The 25,934-nt window shown below is 42.4% G+C and overlaps 1 protein-coding gene across 4 annotated transcripts in view; it reads right to left on the bottom strand.

Annotated features, from left to right (window-relative positions):
* Positions 1-25,934, bottom strand: part of SH3PXD2A (SH3 and PX domains 2A) — a 362,190-nt gene that overhangs the window by 15,981 nt on the left and 320,275 nt on the right. For 2 of the 4 annotated variants that reach the window (XM_074233789.1, XM_074233790.1), the window contains 2 exons: positions 10,486-10,603; positions 1,458-1,786 (listed from right to left, as the gene is read on the bottom strand). In XM_074233789.1, coding sequence (XP_074089890.1) covers positions 1,458-1,786; positions 10,486-10,603 — 447 coding nt within the window. Of the gene's footprint in view, positions 1-1,457; positions 1,787-10,485; positions 10,604-17,408; positions 17,493-21,892; positions 23,220-25,934 lie in introns of those variants that run through there. The other 2 variants (XM_074233787.1, XM_074233788.1) reach the window with 2 other exon arrangements.

The raw sequence follows: 25,934 nt of genomic DNA, 5'->3' as shown, positions 1-25,934 counted from the left end.
TGGGGAAATTCTGATTAGGAATCAGGGGGTCAGGGTTTGAATACTGACTCTTAAACTTGGACAAGTCACTTAACTTTTCTGACTCAGTTTCCTCATCTATAAAATGGGGATAATGATCCTGCCCAGCTGACTTCATAGGTGTTATGTAGATTAAACAAGAAAACATATCTATCTATCTAGATATGATTTATATCTAAATCTCGATACTCTAACACATTTAATCTTCTTAACAAATAAATGGATATAGTACCTAATATTTAATTCATATAACTATTAAAATTAAAAATTGAACTAAGTCCTTTGGGACAAATTCTGTTCTGATCACAAAAATTTAGGGGCCCATTCTTCCCCCCACCCCGCATGTTTTCCCCTTTTGCAGTTTGATAGACTCAAAGTACATGATACCAAGACCAAGGTTAGCAGTAATGGCTGTTAGTAATAAAGTCCTAACTATTATATGTTACTGAAAACCAAAGTAAAAGGTGACCCTGGGCAAATGACTGAACTCCTCTAGGCTTCTGTTCTCTTTTGTAAAATAAATTCTGTTTAGATGGTCTATGAGGTCCCTTCCAGCATTATGATCTACCTATGATACCATTATTTCAAAAACATCTACAAAGGCAAGGAACAAAAGGTTTGCTTTTCCCTAGGCCACATCTGCTTTCCAAATTTCCAGAATGAAGTCCTCCACTCTGGCCCACCAAACCCCACAAATCACTCCTTCACAACTTGACTTCATGAAGACCTTTCCTGTCTCAATTGTTGGACAGTTTGGGTCTTTCTGACTTTTATTCCAATGCCTGGACTGTTCCTCATTATGGGACTATAGCCAGGGGTCCCCAGAGAAGAAGGCAGGTACTAACAGAATGTGCCTTCAATGTTTAGAACATGTGTCCTTCATGGAAAACATGCTGCCTTCAGGAAGGAGCCTTCTGTTGGCACCAGCATGCAAAACGCATGGCAGAATGTCACACAATCATGTGGCTTTAGTTGCAAAGGCTAGATCTCTCTCTTTCTCTCTCCAGTATACCACAAACACACATAGACACACACACATACACACACATCCATAAAGAGGGGGGAAAATGCTTTTTTTTTTCCTTGCCAATCACAAAAATAGGATGTTTTTCTTTGGAGACAGAGTAGACTAGCCCATGGTCTCTCTCTTGCAGAGGGATGGATTCATTGAATCAGCTACACTCTATTGCTCAGATCCATTTGTAACAAAGACATATGACTAGATAGGGTAAGAGGTCAGTTTGTTGCTAGAGATAGGGGTCATTCTGTAGCTAAGATTAGGGGGTCAGTATCTGATTTGGATTGGGATGGTCAGAGTGAAGTTCAAAGTTCATTCAGAGATGAAACCAAAAACCTTGGCTTCCCTAACTGCATGTTCTTGGCTGAGAGTAATGATCATGGAGGAAGCAGAAAGAAAGGGGAATGAGCAAGCCTCTTACTGATCTGTGCTCTCTGGGGTGCAATCCTGGCAACGGCTGGGGATCCTTGCGCCAGCTTTGAGCCTGGCTTCTCTGGAGTTGTGTTGCCATTGGCGGTGCTGCAGAGGATGGGCAGGCTAATCTCCTTCTTGGTGACGGGGGTCTCAGGGGTCTCACTGTCAGGGAGTGCCTCTTTATCAACAGATGTCTTCTTGTTCAACAGGTTGCTGATCTCCATGATGTTACCAATGATCTCAACAGGGCCTGTCAGGTTTTTTTTCCGAGTAGGGAGGTCATCCTTGGCTTTCTTCAGGTATGATGCTGGTGCCCAGCCTTCTTTTCCCAGATATCTGTGGCAAGGAGAACTAAAGATTAACACTCTGAATTGTCCAGCCTCATGGAGCTCTCAAGCCTCCATAAATCTAACTTTCTTGCCTCTGCTCCATCCAAGTCTTTATTTAGATGGACCAGAACCAAGTCTGCTCTCCCCCAGTATTTCCCTTCTGTCCCTCTATCATCACCAAAACAAAAACCCATTCCCACAATCCAGTAGAAAGTAGCTTCTTAAATCCAAGGGAATGCCAAAAAGGCACAACATAGTAGCTCAAATCCCTTTCTGGTTCTTTCTTCATGTGCCTTTTCTGCCCAAAACCAGACAGATATAGGAATTAAAAAAAGAGACCCTATGATTGTCAAAGTTTTGTTGCCTGACAGGAAAGAGTTAAATTTGAAGGTATAATATATTAAAAAGAGTAATGGGGAGAAAGGGAAAGGAGAGGTAGAATGGGCTAAGTTATTTCACATAAAAGAGGCAAGAAAAAGCTTTTGTGGTGGAGTGGAAGGGGGAAGGTGAGGGGGAATGAGTGAGCCTTACTCTCACTGGAAGTGACTTAGAGAGGACATAACATATACACTCAAAGGGATGGGAGAAAGGGGACAGGGGAAAGGGAAGAGGGTGTATGATAGAAGAGAGAGAAGATTGAGGAGGAGGTTAGATGCAACACACTTGTGAGAAGAGACAGGGTGAAAGGAGAAAGAGAATAGAATAAATGGGGGGTGGGAGAATAGGATGGAGGGAAATAAAGCTAGCAATAGTAATAGCAACTGTGGGGAAAAATACTGAAGCAATTTCTCTGATGGACTTATGATAAAGAATGCTATTCATCCCAAAGACTGATGGTGTCTGAACACAGACTGAAAGCATACTTTTTTTCCCCTCACTTTATTTTTCTTGAGGTTTCTCTTTCTTTGGGGGGGGGGGGTCATGTTTACTTTTACAACATGACTATTGTAGTAATGTTTTTCATGGCTACACATTTTTAACCTAAACCAAGTAACTTGCTTTCTCAATGTGGGGAGGAAGGGAGAGAATTTGGAACTCAAAATTTTGGAAGTAAATGTTGAAACTTGCTTTTGCATGTCGCTGGAAGGTAAAAATTTTAAAAAATAACATGAATAAACTAAAAATATATTTATGGGAAAAAAACAGTTTTGTTGCTTGGAAGGTAGTATTGGCAATGGTTAAGCCACTCCAGTTAAATGCAGCTCAGTAAATTATGTAAAAATTCACCATGATGGTCATATCCTCCTCTCTTATTGTGGTTCAGGGGGTTAGAGAACTGAGTGGAGTCAGCAAGATCTGCATTCAAATTACACCTGTGATACCAATGGCTATGTGACCAAGGCATTATAGAATCAATTTTATAGCTGAAGTAGCTCCTAGAGGTCATCAAGGTTAATCTTCTCATTTTAAAGAAAAGGAATGTGAGGTATAAAGCAATGAAATGATTTGCTTGGGATCACACAGCTAATAAGTATTTGAGGCAGAATTTGAACCCAGGCCTTCCTTCTATCTGTTGCAATTTGTGCCTCAATTTTCTTAGTAGATAATGGCAAATTTGACTGGTTTGTAAAATTTTACTATTGAAGATTTTTTTTCTTGAAATCTATAAACTTTCCAAAACTTCAATTTCTGCTCCTTCATTTCTGTTCCAACCTCCTAACTCTGACCTGCTGAAAGCCATTGCTCTGAGGTTCCAGAGGGAAGAATGATTTTCAATAGATAATTGAAATATTCGACTGGTTCTCAGTATATTTCAGTTTAGAAAAGATGGAAACTCTTCCAGCTCTATCTTTCCATGATTCTAAAATTCTATGATTTTAAAATTTGAGGAATCTATTGAATGTTATTTTCCCTGTAAATGAAAGTTGTGGTCAAATGGAACTGGTGCTATAAAAAGACCCACTTATAGGCAGTCCAAGTGATCCATCCCCCACCCCCTAAAAGCTCTCCTAATCCATTGGCCTACTGCCAGAGGGAGATGAGGTGAGAGGACTGACTTCACTGGGGGATCCAGACAACAACATATCAGCTGTCTAGACTGGCTGGGTCAAGTCATCATTCATTCTTGCAGGCTGTAGGAGAAGACTGTTCAGTATAAGGGAGAGAGAGCACACAAAATGCTGACTCTGCTACTTACTACCATTCCAGGCAAGTCACTTTACCTCCACCCCAATCCATCCCTAGGCCTTAGTTTTCTCATTTATAAAATAAGGGAATTGGATTCAATGATTTCTCAGGTTCGTTCTAACACTAAGAAACTAATCTGTAAGACTGTGGGGAGGTTATGGTCTCAGGTCAGAAGTCCACTAGCTTCGACCACAATTCTAAATAACCCTAAACTGTAAGGGAGAAAGGCTGTATTAAAGGGGAATGGTTAACAATGGAGGGAAGGAAGAAAGGAAATATTTATTAATTTATTTATTAATTTATTAATTAATAATTTATTAATCACCTATTGTATGCTAGGCACTTTACAAATATCTTACTTTATACTTATAACAGCCCTGGGAGGTAAGTGCTATATTTTAATCATATTTTACAATTGAGGAAACTGAGACAGACAGTGGTGAAGTAGCTTGCCAGGGAACACAAAGCTAGCAGCAAGTATCTGAGACTAGATTTGAAATCAGATTTTCCTGATTTCAGTGTTCTATCCAATATACTATCCCACCTGCTTTTAGCTTGGAAACAAGATAAAAGATTGACAGGAGGGAGAGAGGTTCTCCAGTTTCTCCATTTTTTCCATTGTTTACTTTGAACTCTTTTAGGAGGGAATCTCTGGGAACCCAGATAGATGTTTTTCAAGGGTATAGGACTCTATAAAAATGCTTTTGCTTCAATTTGCCTAGCATGAAGGATCTGGAGTCAAATGATTTTCTACAGTTTTCTAATTCAAGGTAAAAAATAGGATGCTAGGCTCCTAGTAGAGCAAGGCATGCTGAGCTACTGTGTCCTCAGATGTTATCAGAAGAGGTTTTCCCTCTGAAGATAGGGGAACTTCAGTGCATACTCATGACATCAGCACAATGAGGGCTCCTAGGCTCAACAAGCTGTCTGAGGGCAATTCCTGGGAAGACTGGGGTCATTCCTAATTGGTCTGGAAGACTGGGATGATCACTATTACCTATTCAGTCTTTCCTTATCATTCTGCCTCTTCCCAAATGTAACACACATCCTTCTGTTTTTAGGTCTTAGAATTTGGGCTGGTATTAGGAGTGTTATTGCTCAACCCCAATAGGACACTGATAAGCTCTGTGAATTGGCCCAGGAAACTGAACCACCCCAGTTTCCTCCAAAGAAGAAAATGCTCTGTCTCAATGAGGTCTTTGAATAGAGGGGAATTCTGGTATTGAAAGGAAGGCTGAAAAAGAATATCAAAGGTCCCTTCTAACTCTAGAATGTAATGAGAAGAGTTCCAAATTAACACATTTCACACACTTCTAAAGTACAGTCTACAAGGTGGAGAAGCTCTCATAGGCCTATTTAGTGGTGTAAAACAAGGAGAGAAGGGATCTTTTCAGCTTTTTCTAAAGTATAGGGTAATGAAAACAGTAAAGCTAATCAATCTTTGGCACTGGTAATTCTCTTCCAAATGGCTTTTCCTATCAATTGTCTCACTCAGGCTCACAATAACCCTGAGATGAGGTTCAGACTGACTGAGAATAGGTGTGATGGTTAGTCAGAAGATACTCTGCCTGGGATGGGCCAGGTTGGAAGAGACTCAAGACTGAAGGCCTTAGTTAGTGGTTGCTAGATGGCAGAGTCAGTAGAAGGAAAGTCTGAGGGGTCCAAATACAGAGTGGGGGGGGGGTTAAGAAAGAAAGGAAAAAAGTTTTTATTAAGCTTGACAGTGTTCTAAGTGTTGGACTATTATCTCCTTTAATCTTCACAACCACTCTGGGAGGCAAGGAGGCAAGGCATTCTCTTTTTACAGGAGTAAACCCAGGGTAGTGGGGGAAAGAGGCAAAGATCATTTTGGGAAATCTCAGACCGAAGCATATGAGAACTCAAAGGGACCTTAGAAATGGCATAATCCAACCTTTTTACTTTTTGTAGGAGAGAACTGAGGTCCAGGGAAGGGGAAACGATTGGTCCAATCTATGCAGTGAGTGAGATGCAAAATGGTGGTTCAAATGAAAGAGATACAGAGTCCTCAGTCACCTTATCACAGGCACTCTGCAGAAGCATTTTTCCTGTGTCTATGTATACTCTTGGAATGATGAATCTACAGGCCACTAGAGATTAAAAGTGCCCAGGCAAGGAAAGGAGATGGTTAATCTTTCTCAGATTCTCTAAGAGTCTCAGGTTTGGGGACTCTTGTCCCACTCTGAGGAAGGCCCCCAAGGGACCACATTTATACTCAACATGTTACAATTCTGCAGAGGGAAGAGCCCTGAGCAAGAAGTAAGGACATCTGAGTTTGACTCGCATCTGTCTTGTATATGAACCAGGACAAATAATTTGGCTATTCTGAACCTCAATTTTCTCATTTGTCAAATGGGAATAATTTCTGCTTGCCTATCTCATAGGAATGTGGTAATGGAAAGTTACATATAGGAAGTAATGGAAATAAAATCTCTTGGAAAAATAAATCATGATGAAAATGTTAGGTAGGTCCTGTAAATTGTAATAATAGTATTATTGGAATAGGAAAGGTTTAAGTAAAACTCCCCCAAAAGCATCCTGACCACTGACTTATAAGAGAACCTGGGACAGGAAAATACAAAAGGCTGTCTTGGCCATTTACATCAGCATTCACTATCATGTTTGGACTCAGGGAACCTAAATTAATGTGTTAATTTGAGCTTCAGGCACCAGAGGTTCCATCAAAAGCAGGTCTAGCCTGGTTTCTACACACGTTTTACATAACCCAGCTTTTCTTGACAGGTTATAAAGAGGAAGGATGGGACACACCATAAATGGTTACCAAAGTCACCTGCTTCGGTAGGGGTTGGTGGGAGGCTTGACTAGCAGTCAGTCTGGGGCCAGGTTTAGGATAAATCTGAGGCTGAGATTAGAGGCTAGTTTGTTGAAGGTTGAACTACAATGAATTTAAGGCTTTAAGGGAGTTTAAGGGAATCAGTGCTAGGGGGTCAATTTATGGCAGAGATTAGGGGGTAAATGTAGTAAGAATTAGGGTTAGTCTGTGGCTGAGGGTACAAGATTAAAGATCAGTCTGTGACCATGTAAGGGCTGGCCAAGAGATTCAGCATGGACCATAGAAATGCAGAGTGGCAAGCCCAGACACAGTGAAGTCCTGCTAAAGACTCCAGCCCTGGATCTCCACTCACAGAAATGTACAGTTCTCTTCAAGCATCCCTACCTAGGGATCCTGAAGAGAACACTGACTGTTAAAGAGATATCTAGTCCAATATTCATTTCACAGGGAGGAAACCACCCACATGGTAGAATTAGAATTAAGACCTTGATCTCCTTCTCTTGGTCCCAGGCCTCCAAACTTATTTTTCTCTCCAGAATTAAGAGTGACAAAGGTAAATACTGAGCAAAGTAAGGCTGGAAATTCAGAAGTGACTCCATGCACAACTGATCAGGATTCAGACTCCTTCACATCTGCTTTACAGTTCGAGAGTCCTGGAATCCCTCCAGAGATGGAGGAAACTGGTGGGGGGAAAGGAGTGAGATGGAGCAACAGACAGGAAATGAGGATGAACACAGAGCCTGGAATGTCGGGAAATCACATTTAAGGGGGCCCAAGTCAGTATTCTTAAGGTGGAACAGATCTTCATAGAATAGACTTAGAGAACACTAAACTGCAAGGAAGATACTGTCTCATTTGCCTCTCTCATTTTATAGATGGGACTGGCAGAGAGAAGAAGAAAAAGATCATATAGCAAGTTAAATATTATCTGGAAACAGAAATAGACTCTAGGTAAGGACCTTTTCCCCCAAACATTCAGATGATGAGAGGTTCCTTCTTAAAACTTGAGTCTGGTGTTGGAGGGAAATGTTATTGGAATGTATCTACATCAGGGTCACAGGATGGTGGTTGTCGTCTTAGAGAACCAGGAATGAGAAAAAATTTAGAGGTAGCTTTCTGGGAAAAACAGTAATAACAACCATGTTAACTATCATTTATATAGATAGCACCTACTAGGCAAGTGCTGGTTATTCTGCTAAATGCTTTATAATTATCATCTCATTTGATCCTCACAACAATCCTGGGAGGTAGGTGCTGTTATTATTATTCTCATCTTACAGATGAAGAAATTGAGGCAAACAGAAGTTAAGTGATTTGCCCACAGTCACTCAACTGGTGTTTGATGTCAGATTTGAATTTGGGTAAGATCAGAGTAGCTTTGAAATGGACCTACCCTCATTTTTACCAAATGAGTAAACTGAGGCCAAGAGTGGAAAAAAGACTTCCCTAAGGTCACATAGTAAATATCAGAATGGTTCTGGGGTCAGAGGACCTGGAATTAAAACCTCTGACTTAATACCAGAGCAGGGAGAGCAAAGGGGATGGAATACAACTACATGTTAAATTCAGTTTTCTATTTGCCAGCAGCTGTAGTCTGGCCAAAGAAACTACTTCCTTTAGGTCAAGAGCTCTTAACTTTTTTGGTGTCATGGACCCCTTGGGCAGGAGGCAGAACTTCTCAGTATGTTTTTAATGCAGAAAATGTAATACATAGGATTACAGAGGAGGTTGGAGATTAGTTGAAAATAAATATGCAATTTTTTCCCCTTCCAAATTTATGGACCCCAGAAATCTAATCATAGACAACTTTGGTGAGGGATAGGGGGTAAGATAGCCACAGACCCAGGTCAAGAACCACTCTTTTAAGCTGAATCTTACTTCAGGTTCTAGGCCAACTTTTGAAACAGCTCTTTACTACTATCTTGTGCTTAGTAAGCATTCTACAAATATTTCTTGAGTTGAATTGGAGGCAGTTGGAACATAGTAGAAAAAAACATCAAATGAGAAATCAGGAAACTCGGGTTCTAGGAAGGAGCCTTTTCTGCCAGTTGTCTTCATAAAATGCATAAATTTCCATCGGTAGCTGAAGGAGAGCGTGCACGATTCAGAACATCTAGTCTTCACTGTTAGGCACACAATTCTAGGCGCACACGCACACACACACACACACACACACACACACACACACCCCTTAGCTGTATGTAGTTGTATGTAGGAGCACCATGTTTGTCCATAATAGACTGGATGTTATGAGGGTGTTATGATCGGGGCCTGAAAATTAGGTGGATCCTATAAACATCTAAAATAGGATGTGAAACTGCTTCCTGGGCCCAGAAGTTTTAGGGGAACTTCTCTGCCAAGAAAAGTTAAGTGAATGGCAAGCTAAGAAGAATTACTCATACAGAGTCATGTTTCCTTGTTCTCTCGGACTAAGTCAGTATCCAAGGAAAGGATCCTTTCTAAGAGACAAACCTCCTGGAAAGAAAAGATATGATCTACAAAGAAATGAATGAATCCTTTGCTTGGAAATCAGCCAGTCAGTTAACTAGGAGCAGAAAAGACCTACCAGGGGTCTTTTGCCTCAGAGTCCCTGAGGACTCTCACCCATAAGATGTCACTGGATGGTGGTGTTAGGGAGTGAAAAAAATGCTAAGATGATCTTTGCTATCCTGATTCTGTGGTCTTTGAGTGATTATCACAGGGGTCCAGAGGGGAGTCTCTGATAATCATTCAGATTAAAAGTCTGACTAGGAATTGACTCACATTCTTGTCTCACTGTCCCAAGAGTCAGAAGATCACAGATCTATCATTAACTTGTGTGATTCTAGGCGAGTCATCACTTTGGTGATAGTTTCTCTTTATAAAAAGGTCCTTTTCCAGCTCTGACAATCCAGGATCTATGTTTTCTGCCTTTGACTTCAATTTCAGTCACTTGTCTCTAGCTCTCTGGTCACATTCAAGGGCCATTCTTGGGACACTGGGGACTGTCTTCAGGATGCTGATAGTTTAGGATTTCCTTTGGAAGCCTGATCTGGCTCTTCTGAATCTGGGATTGGCTTAGTTCTTCTCTGTCTGCCCCCCCCCACCCCGCCCCCAGCTCTAGTCTGGCTCCTTCAAAGTGGGCAGTGGGAGAGCCACAGGTTGAGGTCAACTATGACTGAGTTGGGGTTCCAATTAAGTGCCAGTTAAGCTATGTAAATGATTTTACTCTATATAGTAGGGAGTACAGGAATATGGAGCTGAGTGTGTTATGGCCCTTGTGGCCTAGAGGCCCAAGCAGCCCTTGTCAGAGGGGATGCCAGATGGCCTTAGTTTGGACATGGGAAACCAAACTCAAACGTACAAAAACTTTCTTGCAGATGTGAAGCCAAGGGAATTGCATCATAGCCTATATAAGCCTGGCCCAACCCGCCAGAGGCTAAAACCACTGCCCCTACTTGGCTTTGCCTGGGCCTTCATTTATTTTTTCCCCTCCAGGGAAGGAAATCTGCAAGATAAGCATAGTTTGGTCAAACCTTTCAGATCTCCAGGCTCCATTTGACAACACCCCCACATCCAGGCCCCTACAACATGCTGCAGTTAATAATTGATTACCATCTGACACCCATTCTGCAGTGGGGGAGGAGGAAAGGAAGGGAAAAGGGGAGCGTGTGAGAAGCAAGCTGCTCTGGTTTTTCTCTGCTCTGCCAGGAATGGTTTGTCTTTAGAAGCACAGAATAATAAAATGCAGGGCCTACAGCCTTCTGGGGCTAAAGGAAACACATTACCTGATGTACCACCATCCTTCTAGGTTCTTCTGGATCACCTCCACAGTGACCCCCTTCTCAAACCCAATTTCATCTTTGCTCTGGCTGGTGTACGGCTGCACTGTGATATACTTCTCTTCTGGGGTGAAGGAAAGGGATTTGAAAGGCACAGTCATTATTGGGTCCATGAACAACAATCTCTCCCCAATCTCCTTTATTTCTTCCCCAAAGCACTGCCCAGAGTCTCCTCAAACACAAGAACTTGAAGGTCAATCCCAGGATTGTGGAGTAGGTATAAAGATTAGACCCTGGAGGTTGAGAAGATGGGACTATGGGGACCTAATCACATAAATTGTTCCCACTTCAAGGATATAGGGAATTAGAAGAACAAAGCTGGCTACCCAGTCTCCCTGATCTGACAGCACTGGAGGACAGCCGAAGGGACTGAGAGCCAACTGGCTCCTTGGATAGCCAACAGAGATTAATGTTGCCAAGGACAGCCTGGAACTTATTTGATGAATCCTATTATAGACCTTTCCTCTTCCCCCCTCCTCCCACCCTGCCACCCATAGCAGCAGGAAGATAGTTGCTAGGATAGGGGTCTCCTTAATGTCCTGGGACAGCTCTAGTTTTGTCTTTCTCTCCTTCCCAATAGGCCAACTCCAATAGAGTAAACTATATCTCCTTACCATCCCCTGAACAAAATCACTCATTTCTGCCTCCCTAACTTTGTCTCATTTGCCCATCTGGAATGTCCTCTGCCTCTTTCCACTTATCCATCCTTGAAGACTCAATGTTACTTCCTTGGTAACTGCAGCCTACAGTGAGTTTATCCTCCCCATTCTTATTGTCTGGGTCAAATAGACTAGCATTGCGTGTGTGTGTGTGTATAAATACATATATATATATATATATATATATATATGTTATGAATCTATCTAATGACTTCCCAAAAATTCATTAGGTGAACTAACACTACAAGGGACAATTAGGACAGGAACAGTATTACAAACATTATAAATTCTGGGGGAGACAGGGCAAGGGGAAGAAGAATTGGCCTAATAACATAGAGACATTTCTCTTTGTTAAGAGAAATGACAGGTTTGTTTTTGTTTTTTTTTTAATTGAAACCAATTGTAAGAGGCTTCAATCATTATGTGTTAACAATACATCTGGGACTTCATCTTCCCTCCTCCAAGCTCAGGTCTACTAGCTCACTGTGATGGAGTGATCACAGAGGTATTGGGAGTGAGGCCTGAGAACTCATTAGGTGGACTCAGATTGGATGTGGAAATTAACCTAAACCAAGGGCATCATAAATAAAGAGACAGATGGTTCTTATCTTTAGACTCTTCTCAAACATATAAACTATTTCAGGGATATTCTTTCCTTTTTCTTTCATAATCAGTATTGCAGAGACAACTATGAAATGGAGGAAGACAAGCTAAATCACCTCCTACAGACCCTTCCTGAGCTGGGTAATCCTCAAACTTGCTCCTGACCAGTTCACATCCAGCCAACTGTAGAAAGCCTGGCTCACCTCCTTCCTCGCCTTGTGAGATCCTGGGAGTCATAGTATAGACCCTTCTGAAGGCTAGGAATAGAGTGGTAAGGACCAGGAAAGCGTCACCCTAAGTCACTGTCCTTGGGAAAATAACTTGGAACCAAAAAAAATAATCTACCGGGGCGGCTAGGTGGCATAGTGGATAAAGCACTGGCCCTGGAGTCAGGAGTACCTGGGTTCAAATCCAGTCTCAGACACTTAATAATTACCTAGCTGTGTGGCCTTGGGCAAGCCACTTAACCCCATTTGCCTTACAAAAAAAAAAATCTACCAAGAAGGGTTTGCTCCCTTAGAAGCAGCTACTCTAGTTTCCATTCCTCACCATGAGAGGATAAGGGGTATGAGGAGAAACAGAGTGGGAGAAAAGAGTATGATGCCATTGCCCTTTGGGAGGAGCTGAACCAATATATCCTGATCCCTCTTTGGCTGGCCCATGTGCAGGCAACTGGCCATGTCAAATGAGGTGAATTAGAGAACAAGTTGATGGCAGACAAGCCCAGGAAGAAAATACAACCTTCTTGAGCCTTCTTTACAGTTCCCAGGCATGACAATCATCCTCTTGGCTTTTTATTCCTGACCAACATGGAAAGGGCTGTCCAAAGTTCTGCTGACTGGAATGGAAATTGTCACTCCTGCTCCCAATTCAGGGCTTCTGCTTCATCTTTGGCTGGTTATCTGCTATTGGGGGTTGGAGCTGGTAGCCCTGCTTTTGGAGACTTCAGTTCTTGTGGCTGGGAAAGCCAGAACCATGCTGGAGTAAATTTCCCTTGGATAATCTGTGCTGAGGACACCCTTTGGCTCCCCCTTACTCCTTAAAAGAAGCTTTTTTTTTTTTGGAAGGAGATACTCCTCCTTCTACCCCAACCAAAACCCAGTGTTTTTGGCTCTTCCTCCTCCACTCAATATAGGTGCTGTCTTTGGAGAAGTCTCGCTTCTGGAAAGTTTCTGTTCCAACCTGGCTAGGGAGAGAGGCCAAGGAAGCGTGAGAGAAGCCCACACATGCCAAATTCCAACTTGAATCTTTCAGAAGTTCAGTATTGTATAGTTCTGATCCTCTCCATTTGACTTCTTGCCTGGAGCATCTCAACTTTCCAACAGGACCTTCTTTTCTTCCTTTCTTCTAGTTGCTGAAGAGGGGGAGGGGATGGGGAGGGCAAATGTTGGACAATTACAGTGCCTGGAGGGGCAGGGTTGGGTCTCATGATCCAAAGTTCCGAGGTTAGGGATGGGCGAGGTCCCCTCCACATGGTGCCTTTGTTTAGCCATGCTATTTTTAAAACCCTGTGGTCCTGAACAGGAAGCCATCATTAAAATTTCCTTCTGCAGAGTTGCTTTCACAGCAAAAAAATAAAAAAAAATTTTTTTTAAATCACAACCACTCTTCCCTTTTAGTGAGGGGGGAGAGGGAGCAAGGCAAGGGGGCCAGGTTAGCCCTAGTTCCCAAAAAATAATGTCTCCCATCTACAGGAGAAGGCAGGAAGCTAGGTTGACTGTTACAGAAGAGTGAGTTTTCTCTTAACCTTCCATCAAACAAGGTTGGGGAATTAACTTTAGATACCATGGTTTTAGATGAAGGAAAATTCAACTATATCATGCTGCTGCTGTTTGTACTCTTTAGATCTAGGGGCTAGAAAAATACTCTGGAGTTCTTTGGTGAAGGAGCAGCAGCTCCTTAATCTTACATGGGTTCTAGGTTTGGCAAGAACCCAGTCCCACATCAGGAATGAATGAACTCCTTATATGTATGTATAAATGTCACAGTTTTAATGTTTACAAAATACTTTTCCTAGTCTCTCATTTGGCCCTTGCCTCCTCTTTTGAAGTGAAAGAGAAAGGGAAGGGTTCTATCTCCTCCCAGGTGATTGCCTGAGAGTCTGCAAAACCTGTGGTTTCACCTTCCATGCCTTGGTATCTACCTAGGATCACTATGGTTCCAAACTCATTGGTCCCAATAGTGAGGGTGGGAAAGGTGAGGAGTAAGAGCAGGGAGTTCCATACTCCAAGAGAGTATAAACCACAAAATTCCTTTGTAGGCTTGCCTTAGAAACCTGGAGAAGCATGGGCCCATGACCCATGGAAATAATTGCACTGTATGGTTAAGGGTCACTCAAGCTTTTTCTACTGAAAATATGGTTTTGTTAGAAAGGTGACCCAAGCAGTTCGGCTCTCCCAATCTCCTTCCTGAAGTCTCTAAGAACATTGTCACACCTAGACTCAGGCATGAGGTAACGGTCCCTCTGTTGCCGGCCACCCGGCTCACCAGGCATTGAGTGTGCCAAGGGTGGAGGGAGGGTGAGAGGGAGAGCATGGAATGGTCCCAGTTTGGATTAGGGAGCCAAAAGTGGCTGGAGATTTGTGCATTTTCCAAACCACAGAAGACTTCTCTTTCCAGACACTTTCCCCTCCGTCAGCAATCTCCCCCACTCCTTTCCCGGCCCCCACAACTTACTCAGCCTTTGCTGAAAAAAAGAAACCTCTTCATTCCAATGGCCCCTTAACAAAGGGCTGGTGGAGGCCCCTTGAGGAAAGTTCTGTTTCTCTCTTGCTCAGTTACTTACCAACCAGCTCCCCTCCATGCCTGTCTCCCTCCTGCCCCTTAGTGCTATTCTCAACAAACCGGTTCCCCAACACACTTAGCAGGAGTTTCCATTCTGGCTAAATCTCTTTAACCTTGTAGGTCTAATGCTTGGAGAGTGTTTGCTGTTTCTGTGCCTGTATATATGTCTCCATGCATACTTAACTTGACTATGCCTTTATGGAGAAATGTTTGGATATGCACAGTTACAGTATATAAGATTATATGTGTTTATTTGTTTGGAGTTGTGAGTTCCTGATCATGTGGTTTTTTTGGACTAAGCAGGGATGGGCCATGTAAAGAAATGTCATCAGTCTGGGATTCAGGTAGGAAAGGAAAGTCATGGTTTGTCACAGCTTCTGTAGAATTTGGGGCATGTGGTTATATAACATGAATGGATGTGGATGTGCATGAGTGTTGTGTAAATATAGTTATAAGTGGGGTTGTATATATGTATTTGATGCTGTATATGTCTGTGGGGGGGCTGCTATTATAATAATAATTCTCTGTAGATATTTGTACATACATCCTCCTGAGTGTGATTTATCTTTCTATGGTTGCATTGATATAGTTGGGTGTGTGTGTGTGTGTGTGTGTGTGTGTGTGTGTGTGTGTACATTCTGAGAAGGGAACTCCTCTGCCTTTAATAGGCTGGACAGAAAAGCAGTTTCATTTCTTCCCTCGGAATCCCCGGTGAGAAAGAAAAACAAGCAGAGGAGGCCAAGGTGCTGGAGTCCAACTGTGTGAAGCTGGTTTGTATCGAGTGCTGGAACTGGGATTCATGAAGCTGCCTTGGACAAGTTTGCTTTTACAAGCTCAGAAAGAAGAGGGGTCAGCTGTGGGCTGGACCAGACTGGTCTCTTGCTGTCTTGTGGGAGGGACTCTCTCCTTCTGGGCTGTTGTTGGGGTTGTTTTTGGTCTATTCTCCAAATTCCTCTGCTTTGGGAAAGGGCTGTGGGTCATCTCTGGGCCCTCATTATATTGGATTTCAGCCTCTTCATCCCAGTGCACTGCTCTTCATATGACTCGGCTTCTTGGGGACATTGATTGGTCTGGTACCTGGAATTCAGGCATTTCTCCCCAGTGCACTTTTCCATTGATGGCTTGGCTTCATGGGGACTTTCACAAGCCCCTGTTATCAGATTTCAGTACCTCCTTCCACAATTCATCTACATAGGGAAAACTAGGTCTCAGGAACCTGGGCAGTATCCCAGCACACCCCAAATGGTATATGTTCAAGGCAATATTTTTATTTTATCTGGGGTACCAACAATCCATTGAGATACCCTAAGATTGGTTCTGTCAGTGGATCACCTAGCTTCATGGAGAGATCTCTGGTCCATCCCATTGAATCTTCCCTCCCAAAAAACTGACCTGGGTATTTCCTAGCTTTATGACTCCAAGCCCAAGCTATGTCTACTTCAGCAGGGTAGGTAGTGAGATGCTCAATTCCAACTAATGAAACCCAGAAACATCTACACTGTTGGCCTAAATTGCAGTGCCCTTTTTTCCCCGTCCATGTCACTCATCTCAGAAACTCTACCATTGATTTAGCTACTAAGAGTTCCAAGCACCAAAGATGGGAAGTATAGATGATTGCTGGCTTTAGGATATATATGAATATGAAATCTTCTTGCTCCCAGATGAGCAGCTCCAAGAAAACCCAAAATAGTCTATCCTCTCTATTTTTGGGAAAGGAGCTATTGTTTGAGAGGACACCAAGGTTTCCTACTATCCCAATGGTGACTCTCCACATAGGTGCTACACTATTCCTCTGGTTATATTCTGTGAGTTGGCAGAAGTGGACACTTTGGGATAGACTGATTGAGTATCAGGGATTGTGCAACCTAGAGAACAGTTACATTCAGCCCTTTGAATGATTATTCCATCAGATCCCAGCATTCTGAGATAGACCCATGAAAACAGTTGCTATTAAAAGGCAATGTAATCTGCTCATAGAAGGAATACATTTTGGCAATTTTGTTCCTTGTGGTCCTTGGGCTACATCTAAGTTAGTCAGCCTGAACAGGCTCCTGAGAATGCCTAGAGGCAAAGCCTGTTTACAAAAACTTGAATAAGGGTGTTCCAATAATTACAGGCAAAGTTTTGCTATACTCAATACTGGGAGGAATAAGTAGGCTCTGAATTAAGCTAACATTTTTCTTATAGCTTGTTCTGTAAAAGAATTTGTAGTTGTTGTGATAGAGATTTATTATTTCCAGATTTGACCTGCAAGTTTGTACCCTTCTTATTTTCCTGGGGTTTGCTGAGGCACAGATTAGTAGCTACAACTGACAATGGTTCATAACATTCATGTGAGAAGACACAATTTATTAGTAGGACTAACAGATGAAGACAGGACTTTATTAGGAGGACTAGGAGATGTGACCAAAATGCCCTCAGGGGCTGAAACATTCAGTTTAGCTCCTTCAAGCTGCTGAGTCCCTGGGTGGTCTCCCCTTTCCATTGTGGAGCTCTGCAATTGCTTCCTGAGAGCTCTTTAGGCAGAACCAGATAAGGCAGAATCTTAAGTTACCATTATTATTTTTTCCCAAGAAGCAGTTTGGGCCAGCACCACTTTTCATTCCCCAGGTTTCTAGAAACCCTGCTTCCTACCCTCCAAGCCCCATACCCTAGCCCCAAAGCAGGGAAGACAGAGGCAGGGGAACACGTGTTAGGAAGCATACCAGTTGGGCTAGTCCCAGAAGAAGTGAAGAGTTGCCATAGCCAATTATAACGCTCTCAGCCCGATAGTAAGGTGAAGCAGTGACCAGACCCTCTGCAGCCACCCATGCCCCAATTCACCTCGACTTTGCTGCCTGTTGACTATCCCGCCCAGTGTCCACCGCCGATCCAGACGCCGCAGGTGGGCCTTGCGTCTCTTAGACACTGATGGGGGAGATGGTGATGGCCAGGCAGAGAAAACAAAAAACCAGGGTGGGGGGGGGGAGGGTAGAGAAAATGAATATGACAATGAGATAGGGAGGGAGGGAGAGGTCAAGGGGAATGGTCAGATGGGACACACAGTCTAGGGAACAAACTCATACCACCATGTCAAACGGAAACATCTGAAGACTTGGTTGGCATAATGAGAAAATCAAAACAAAACTGCAAAGCCAGACTGTGAGCCTTGGGATAGACTGGGAAAGAGAATTTTCCTAACCAGAATGAAGTTAAATGCCTTTCACTGAAGTTGCTGTCTATCCTTCCCTTCTCTGACCTGGATTTTGGAAGTACCTGAACAAGATGGCCTTGGATTTTTGCAACTGGGATTTTTAACCACCCTTCAGCCTTTTCACTCTGGAAAGAAAATGCTCAAGGTCAAGGTCCAGCTTCCTTCCTTAAGCACTCTATTCTTTAGAGGGACTTTTTGCCCAGGTGTCCCTGGGTTTCCAGTTTTGTTTCACTGTGGGCCTCACCATGGCACACAGGCATTATTACTTAAGCCCAAATTAAAAAATCTATATTCCTCCCAATAGGAGTCAGTGGAGTTAGGGATTGAAGTGGTAGAAAGAATACTCACCCAGAAGTTAGAGGAGATCTGGGTTCTATAATTACTTCCATTACTTCCACTCCACCACTGGTGACAGTGGAGGGGTTCCTCACACACAACATTTCATCTCCCTACCTTTGCTTTGGGCTTTATGCCTGAAATCCACTACTGCTTCACCCTCCCTCTGAGAGCAGAATCCTTACCTTTCTCCAAAATTCAGCTCTGGTACTACTTCTAATAGGAGTGTGGTCTAATCTTTCCTCTGTCTCTGGTCCTGGCTGATAGAACTTCTCTCCCTCAAAATTACCTTTTATTTACTTTGTCTACATTTTGTATCACTTTATATGTGGACTTTTAGAAGAAGTAAGCTTCTTGAAGAAAGGTTATTTCCATTCTGCCTCTGTATTCTCAGCACATAGTAGCCATTTAATAAATGGTTTGCTTAATAATTTAGTTTCCTCCACTCAAAAAGATCATAACATTTAAAGCACCATATTCATTATCCTGTTGTGAATATATTTTCTAAATTTTTAAACTAAAATGTGAGAGATTATTATTATTCCCAGGCCTGTTACAGGGTTGCTTATGGCCAATGGAAAACTTTGTATGGTAAGCAAACAAAAATATTTGGCTTCCTGGAAAACATCTGCGCCTGAGAAGGGAAGTCTACCCTGGACAAGGTCTGCTTGGCCAACCCTTTAATAGTGGATGAAGCACTGACCATAAGAGTTAGATGGCCTGAAATCTAGTCTTGATTTTTATCACAAACCAGTCATGTGACTTCAGTTTTCTTATATTTAAATTGGAAGGGTTGTTCAGATTGGGAATTCTTCATCTGGAATCTGTGGATTCTTCAAGCTCAGGTAGCAGATGCAGAGAAAGGCAGGTACCCATGGCACAACTACCAAGTTCCTAGATTTCATTCAATGTGAGTCATCTCTCTTTCTGCCTCTCTGTCTCTGTCTCTGTCTCTCTCTCTGTCTCTCCTGCCCTGCCCCTGAGTGTGTGTGTCTTTTTACACACACACACACACACACACACACACACACACACACACATCCTGGATATTGGATCTACTTACTAGACTCCTCACATTATACCAGATCCACAAATTCCATCAAACTCACCTTCTTTAATCACTGCTTTCATCATGCTGCTTCTTTCTCAAGAATCTATATTCACCTTTACCTTTTCCCCAACAATCCTAACTTTTCTGCTCGTACACAAGGTCTGATATTTGGCCCTATGTGACCTGTTTAACTTTCTCTCCCCATTTCATATCTAAAACAAAACCTTTGCTTCAGCCAGGAGATTGCTTTTTCAGTCCTCTGCCTGGGCCATACGATTGGCTTCAATCTTCCCTACACTCTGCTAATCCAGAATCTAGCTCCTGTTCCACAATCCTTCAAGATCCCAATGATATCCCCTTTCCTTCTTGAAACCTTTCCTAATGAGTCCTAGACATAGATACCTTCTTTCTCCTAGACTGCTTAAAATCCTTACTAGATGGTACCACTCATCTGGCATTAAAAAGCCATTGTCCTGCTATTGTTTTCTGGTTGCTTTGTATGTTAGCTGTGTCTTCCCAATTAGACTGTTGACTCTCAGAACAGGGGCTGAATCCTTGCCTTTTCTTTTTTCCCCTTCAGGATGGGCAGGTGGCAGCTGCTCATTAAAGATTTATTTGGCTGATAGGTTGGGCTTTTGTTATGTGGGAATAGTACTGTTAGCCAGGGATATTGTTGAAACTTGTGTAATAATGAACAGGGTATCTTTATGGAAGGGGTTAGAGAAAGATCCTTGAGGAAACCATCAGGAATAAGACACTGGTGCAACAGATGTGAGACCATAGATAGCTCAGTGATCCATAATCACCAGCACTGGAAGCAGGAAGATGTGGGCAGGGCCAGGACCAAGAGAGAGCCCTGGGGAAAAGATACCATATGAGTCTGAGCATGTATGATCTTCCTGAGCCTGCCCTATTACTGGAAGCTGAATCTCAGAGTTTAAGGAAGTTAGGTCAGGAGAAAGAAACAAAAAGTTTTACATTGGGAAGAAGGGCAGGAGAATGAAGGGCTACAGGGACCCACCCTATAACCGACATTTAGAGAAGGATGAATAAGAAATCTAAAAAAAACAAAAAACCCCAAACAGTTGGAGTGGTGGTTTATAGGCCACTTTCATTGGTCCAGGAGCTGGGCCACTCCCTAACTCTGTAATCTCTCTACTAGAAGAAACCGTTGGTACAGAACAGTTTTAGGAAGGGGCCCTCAGTGGCAGCTATCCATCTCCATCTCAGACTCTCTCATCTGGACTATATTGTTTGTCCGAAAAAGTTTTTCCCATTGTCAAGACAGGCGCCATTTGGAAGTCATTAGCAGCAGGGGCCCAGCTGGGAGCTGAGGGTGGGGGAATGACCCCACTGGTTCAGACTCTATCAGTTAAAAGGCGAACTGGGTCCCATCAGGAGTTCTCTAAGGAAGTTGTTCAGCAAAGGATCGAATTGTATGGAAGAATCTCTGAAACTGCAGAAGAAAGATCCAGAAAGAGTTCTCGCTAGACCTAGATCTCAAACAACTAAAGTTAAACCAAGAAGCTATAATTTTACTAAACATGAAGTTCCCAGAGTAGACCAAGACAAGCCTCATCTAGGCTGGTTGGTCACCTTTGTATCTAGCCTTTCCATGTTGGCTCATGCTAGATGCTTCCTAGCAAAGCAAAACTAATTCACAACAAAAAGCACATATGTGCGTGCACTCATAACACACACACACACACACATACATATAGCCACTCACACACATACATCTGAACACATTCTCTTGCCCACATACTCAACAGCTGCCCATGTGGTATGCAGGCATCACCAGGGTAAAAAGAACATTCTCTTGGCCTCTTTTCTTAGGATCTCCTGGTTCTAGCATTATGGGAAGCAAGGAAGCCATGCAAAAAATCTAGTGTCTGGCTCTGGTGTACAGCCACTGTGGAGTAATGCGAACTTCACAGGAATTCAGAGGGGAGGGTGTAAGGTTCACCAGCTGGGAAATTTGAGGAGGACATGGTTTCTATCAAAGAAAAAAATACTGTAGGTAGACTAGGTTATATAGAAAAATACAGAGGGAAAAGATGCTGAAGGGGATGGGTCAAGGCTTGAGGGATTGGCGAGACTGTGGGAAGACAATCTCAGGGTCCTCTCCCTCTTTCATACATGTGGTAGCAACTGCAGGATTTCAGAGGATCTCTATTCTATCCTAAAAACCAGCCAGAATGCTTGGGTACATGTTAGAAGGAAATGTCACTGAGAGAATATGGAGGTTGATCAGAAAAGACAGTAATGGGTCAGAATTTGGAAGAGCAGATGAACAGAAGGAGTAGGAAAGCATAAATGAGGACATGGGTCTGTATTTGCCCCTTGACATGAATGCTCAGTGACCCAAAGGTAGGAGAGGGAAGAGACCTGTGTATGATGCTCATGTGAAGTTCTGAGAATGCCTTTGTTCTTTGTTCAGGAGCCTAGATAATTGTCCTATTGTAATAATGGGTTAGAGGTGAGGGAAGCACACAGAAATGGTCCAGTTTTCTTTCAATGGGGCCTTGGTCAGCAGGTAGATTCAGAGTGGCTTTATTTAATAAAGAATTAAGTTGAAGTCTGGCTGCCTTTTTATATTGGGGAATGTGACTGGCCAGAAATATCAAATTCAATTTCTTTTGATAAGAATATCACCAATTCCTAAATACCCAAACTCTCAGAAATAGGCCCATTCCTCACCCCTTCCTTCTCCTAGCCTTGTCTTACCTTCCCCAGCTTTGGAGGTGTTGATCTCTGAGTCATCCCGAGTACCATTCTGGGATTCCAGGTATGTAGCTGGGACCCAACCTTGTTCTTCAGATGTGCTCACAAACCACCAACCTGCAGAAATGATGAGAGAAGCCAGAATCATGAGAACAAAGCTAACATAACAGCAGCTGGGGAGGAAAAGGTGAAAGACTATGGAGTAGGGGCCAAGAAAGCAGGGATTAAGTCAATGGATGACAGTAGGAGATGTACTACAATGAAGTAGATGCTGTTGGCCTGAGAGCCAAGAAGATCAGAAGAGGCTAAGTGCTACCTATTGGCAGGTTGGTGAATTTCTCTGGACCCCAGGCAATTCTCTAAGGCCACCAAGTTAAAAAAAATGAAGCTTGTTTGCAAAAATTAAACAATAATATAGACCCTCTCCCTTTCAGGTTCAGGGTCCTTTTTGAGATTTTTGGTTAATAATGATATTTTGTATTTATATAGTGCCTTACAATTAACAAAACATTATCCTTACAACAGCTCTGTTAAGTCCAAATTGAGTTCTCAATTGAGAAAGCCTGAATTAAAGAGGTTTTTAACTGTATGATAATTATCCAGGTGTGTTGAGGAAGCCAGCATTTGGAACATAGCTGGAGTTAAATCAAGGAAGGTTTTCCAGAGGATGTGGATGTGAGCTGAAATGAACAGATGGGGAATGGTAGAGAATGGCTAAGTTTTCTCAAACAAATGGGCTAGACTGGACAAGGGCTTGGAAGTCATTCATAATCACAGATTTTGAGTTGGAGGGAACCTTGAAGTCCAATTCTTTTACCTGACAATTGAGGAAGCTAAGATAAGCTAAGTGATTTGCTTATAGTCAGTTATAAATATAGGAGCCAGAATATATAATGCACAAAAACCATATTATCAAGTGCTTAATTTTAAGTGCTATAGGAGCTCAAAGAAAAGAGATTCATTTGAGCTTGGGTGGTCAAGAAAAGCTTCCTAGAGAAGATGGGCCTTGTCCTTCAGATTGAAGATGGGTGGATATTGATGATAATGGGATGGAGGAGAACATTATAGGCAGGCAAAATGGCTTGAGAGTGATGGGCAGGGGGGAATGTGGTAGAATAGTTGGGAATAGGGGAATCAATCCTAGAATTCTCCTTAGAGACTTCCTTTTTTCTATTCCTGACTGATCCTAGTTCTTGGTGAACCATTCCCGTTTGAGTAAATGTTCTCTGGCTGAACAGAAATCTGGAACTAGCCCCTTCAGTCACTCACCACCCAGAAGTTTAAATTTAGTAAGAAAGTAATACCCCTCCCCTCCACACCAGAAGGCAGATTTTCCTGCTGTGACGTCCACCGATGGCAGCGGCCACAGCAGGCCGGCCCCTTAGCCAAGTTGCTGAGAACAACTCCTCATTCATGGCTCCAATATTTTAGGAACAACATGGAGAACACATGGAAAGAGAGATAGTTGTAGAGAATGGCAGAAGCAGATCTGGGAAGAGCTAGAAATCATATGTCTCTTGGAGCCATGGTTAGGGAACAGGGAAAAAGATATCAGCAAGGATTTATTCAGTAAGTGCTTTGTAACTACTCAAGGAGAGATATGGGGATTGGGAATCTTTAAAGGTTCCTATGTTTGAAGAACTATTAATAAAGCAGCTGTATTTTTTTTTAATTTCCTCTCCTTCAAATAGGACGTTTGGAGCTTGGACCTCTTCTTTGCTCCAAGGATGGGCCTCTCATACATTACCAAAATATCTATGTCTATGATGAGAGGCAGCCTGATGTAATGTAAGAGTCAGGAGATATCTGGTTATAAACCAAAGTTTTGAAGCTAGCTCTAAGTTCACAGACACATTCTCTTTTCCCCTAGAAGAGCTGCTATATAATTGGGTAGTAATACTGAATCTACCTACTTTCCAAGGTTGTTGTGAGGAATGCGCTTTGTAAGCTTTAAAGAACATTATATATGGAAGACTTTCTTTAAAAAACAAAAATCAGGCTATGTGGCTTTCCCCAGAGCCTGGGCTATGTTAGTATGAATATTTCTTTCACCACTTAGTTACTGCTCCAAAAGGTCTTTGTAAGTAAAAAGCCAGAGTTCCCACCAGGAATACATATTTAAGTGATGATGTTTGTTCTTCGTTTTTGAAGAAGTTCACAACATCAGGGAGGTGATGCCATGATATACACTTTTACCTCTGGACCCCACTGGTCAGATATGAATCATTATGACTGGAAATGCAAGTTAATCAGGGTTAAGTGATTTGCTCAAGGTCACACAGCTACTAAGTGTCTGAGGCCAGATTTGAACTCCAGTCCTCCTGACTTCAAGGCTGATGCTCTACCCACTATGCCATCTAGCTGCCCATAGTAGCATATATCTTTTATGTTGCTGGACTCCCATTTGGAGATGCAGGCCCCTGTATCAGGACCAATGGGAGGTCAATGGGAGGGCTTCTGTGTCCCAAGGTCTTTAAGACAACATCTTGGGATTTGGTTCCACTGTTATGCCAATGAATGGAGGGGGAGTTAGTAATTTTGAGGTAATCTGGTAATGTTTCAGCTCTCTGGCTAACTTGCCATACTCCTTGAGGGATACTATCTTCTCTAGGCCTTGTCTTGTTCTTCTCCAGACCTACTCCATGTGGTGATTGTGAAAATAATAAAGAAGAAAGCATCAGAATAGATTATTTTTTTTTATCTTTATATGGACCCCTCAATCTGGTGGAACCTATGGACCCTCCTCAAAATAATCTTTTTAATTATATTAAACAAAACATATAAGATTATAAAGGAAACTGAAGGTCAATGAAAATTATGTATATATATATATATATATATATATATATATATTTTTTTTTTTTCCCCAATCTAAGTGAATAAATAAATGCCCTGAAACCTGTATATAGATCTTTTGGGAGGGTCTTAACCCAATTAAGAATCCTTGATCTAGGGGTGGCTAGGTGGCGCAGTGGATAAAGCACTGGCCCTGGAGTCAGGAGTACCTGGGTTCAAATCCAGTCTCAGACACTTAATAATTACCTAGCTGTGTGGCCTTGGACAAGCCACTTAACCCCGTTTGCCTTGCAAAAACCTTAAAAAAAAAATCCTTGATCTAGTGTAGCCCTGTCATTTTCAAGTGAGGTAACTGAAACCAAGTCAAAGGAAAGTAGCCTGCTCAGGGTCACCCAGCTAGTAAGCAGTAGAATCAGGACTAGGACCCTGCATTCCTAAATCCTAGCAACAAGGTTCTTTCCATGATACCACACTCAGAATTTGACTTTGGGGCTACCCTACTAGATAGAACACAATGAAATTCTAACCTAGTGGGGTTACTGGGTAGAGATCAACCTTTCCTTAGGACATGACCTACCTTTTCTTTCCCCCAGTGGTACAGAAGTTTATATAGGATTGAGATGAAGGCCATGAATGGGCCAACAAGGAGCCTTAGTTTATTTCCTGAGAATTTCCAATTTCTAGAAGTTCCCTAGTTACTCATCAGTACTTTTCCCTCTTTATATTATATATTTGTTTACTAAAGTAACAAAAATGAGGGAATAAAAATGTAGTATTTTATCAAAGGTATAATTAAAAAAAGAAATGAATAAACAAATATTACAAGCATAGTTCCATCAATTTTTTTTTCACCTATGGATGGCATGAACATTACTATGGGCACTTAGAAAAGAATGCTGGATTCAGAGTCAGGAGCCTTGGGTTCCAATCCCAGCTCTGTCACTGTGGTGTGACCTTGCAAAAGCTTGGTCCCACTGTCTGGGACAGTTTTCTCATCTGTTTGATGATCTCAGGCTCATTCCAGTGCTGATGTTCTATCAATGAATGAACTGATGACTTCAATTATGAATCTCCCAGATTAGTTTTGACTAGGAGTTAGATTCCAAAGGTTACCCTCTTCTTGCTGGCATTGCTGTGGTTAGAGTTGGGGAAGGGGAGGCTGGCTCTTCACTAGTCAACATTAGGCAGAGTTCTCCCATTGTTACTGACAAGCCCAGGAGAAGGAACTCAGTGGGGGCCATTTCCCTGC

Source organism: Macrotis lagotis, chromosome 4, assembly GCF_037893015.1.
Source record: "Macrotis lagotis isolate mMagLag1 chromosome 4, bilby.v1.9.chrom.fasta, whole genome shotgun sequence".
NCBI lineage: Eukaryota > Metazoa > Chordata > Mammalia > Peramelemorphia > Peramelidae > Macrotis > Macrotis lagotis.
The sequence above is the reverse complement of the archived record's forward strand: the minus strand, read 5'-3'. Positions and strand labels throughout refer to the sequence as shown.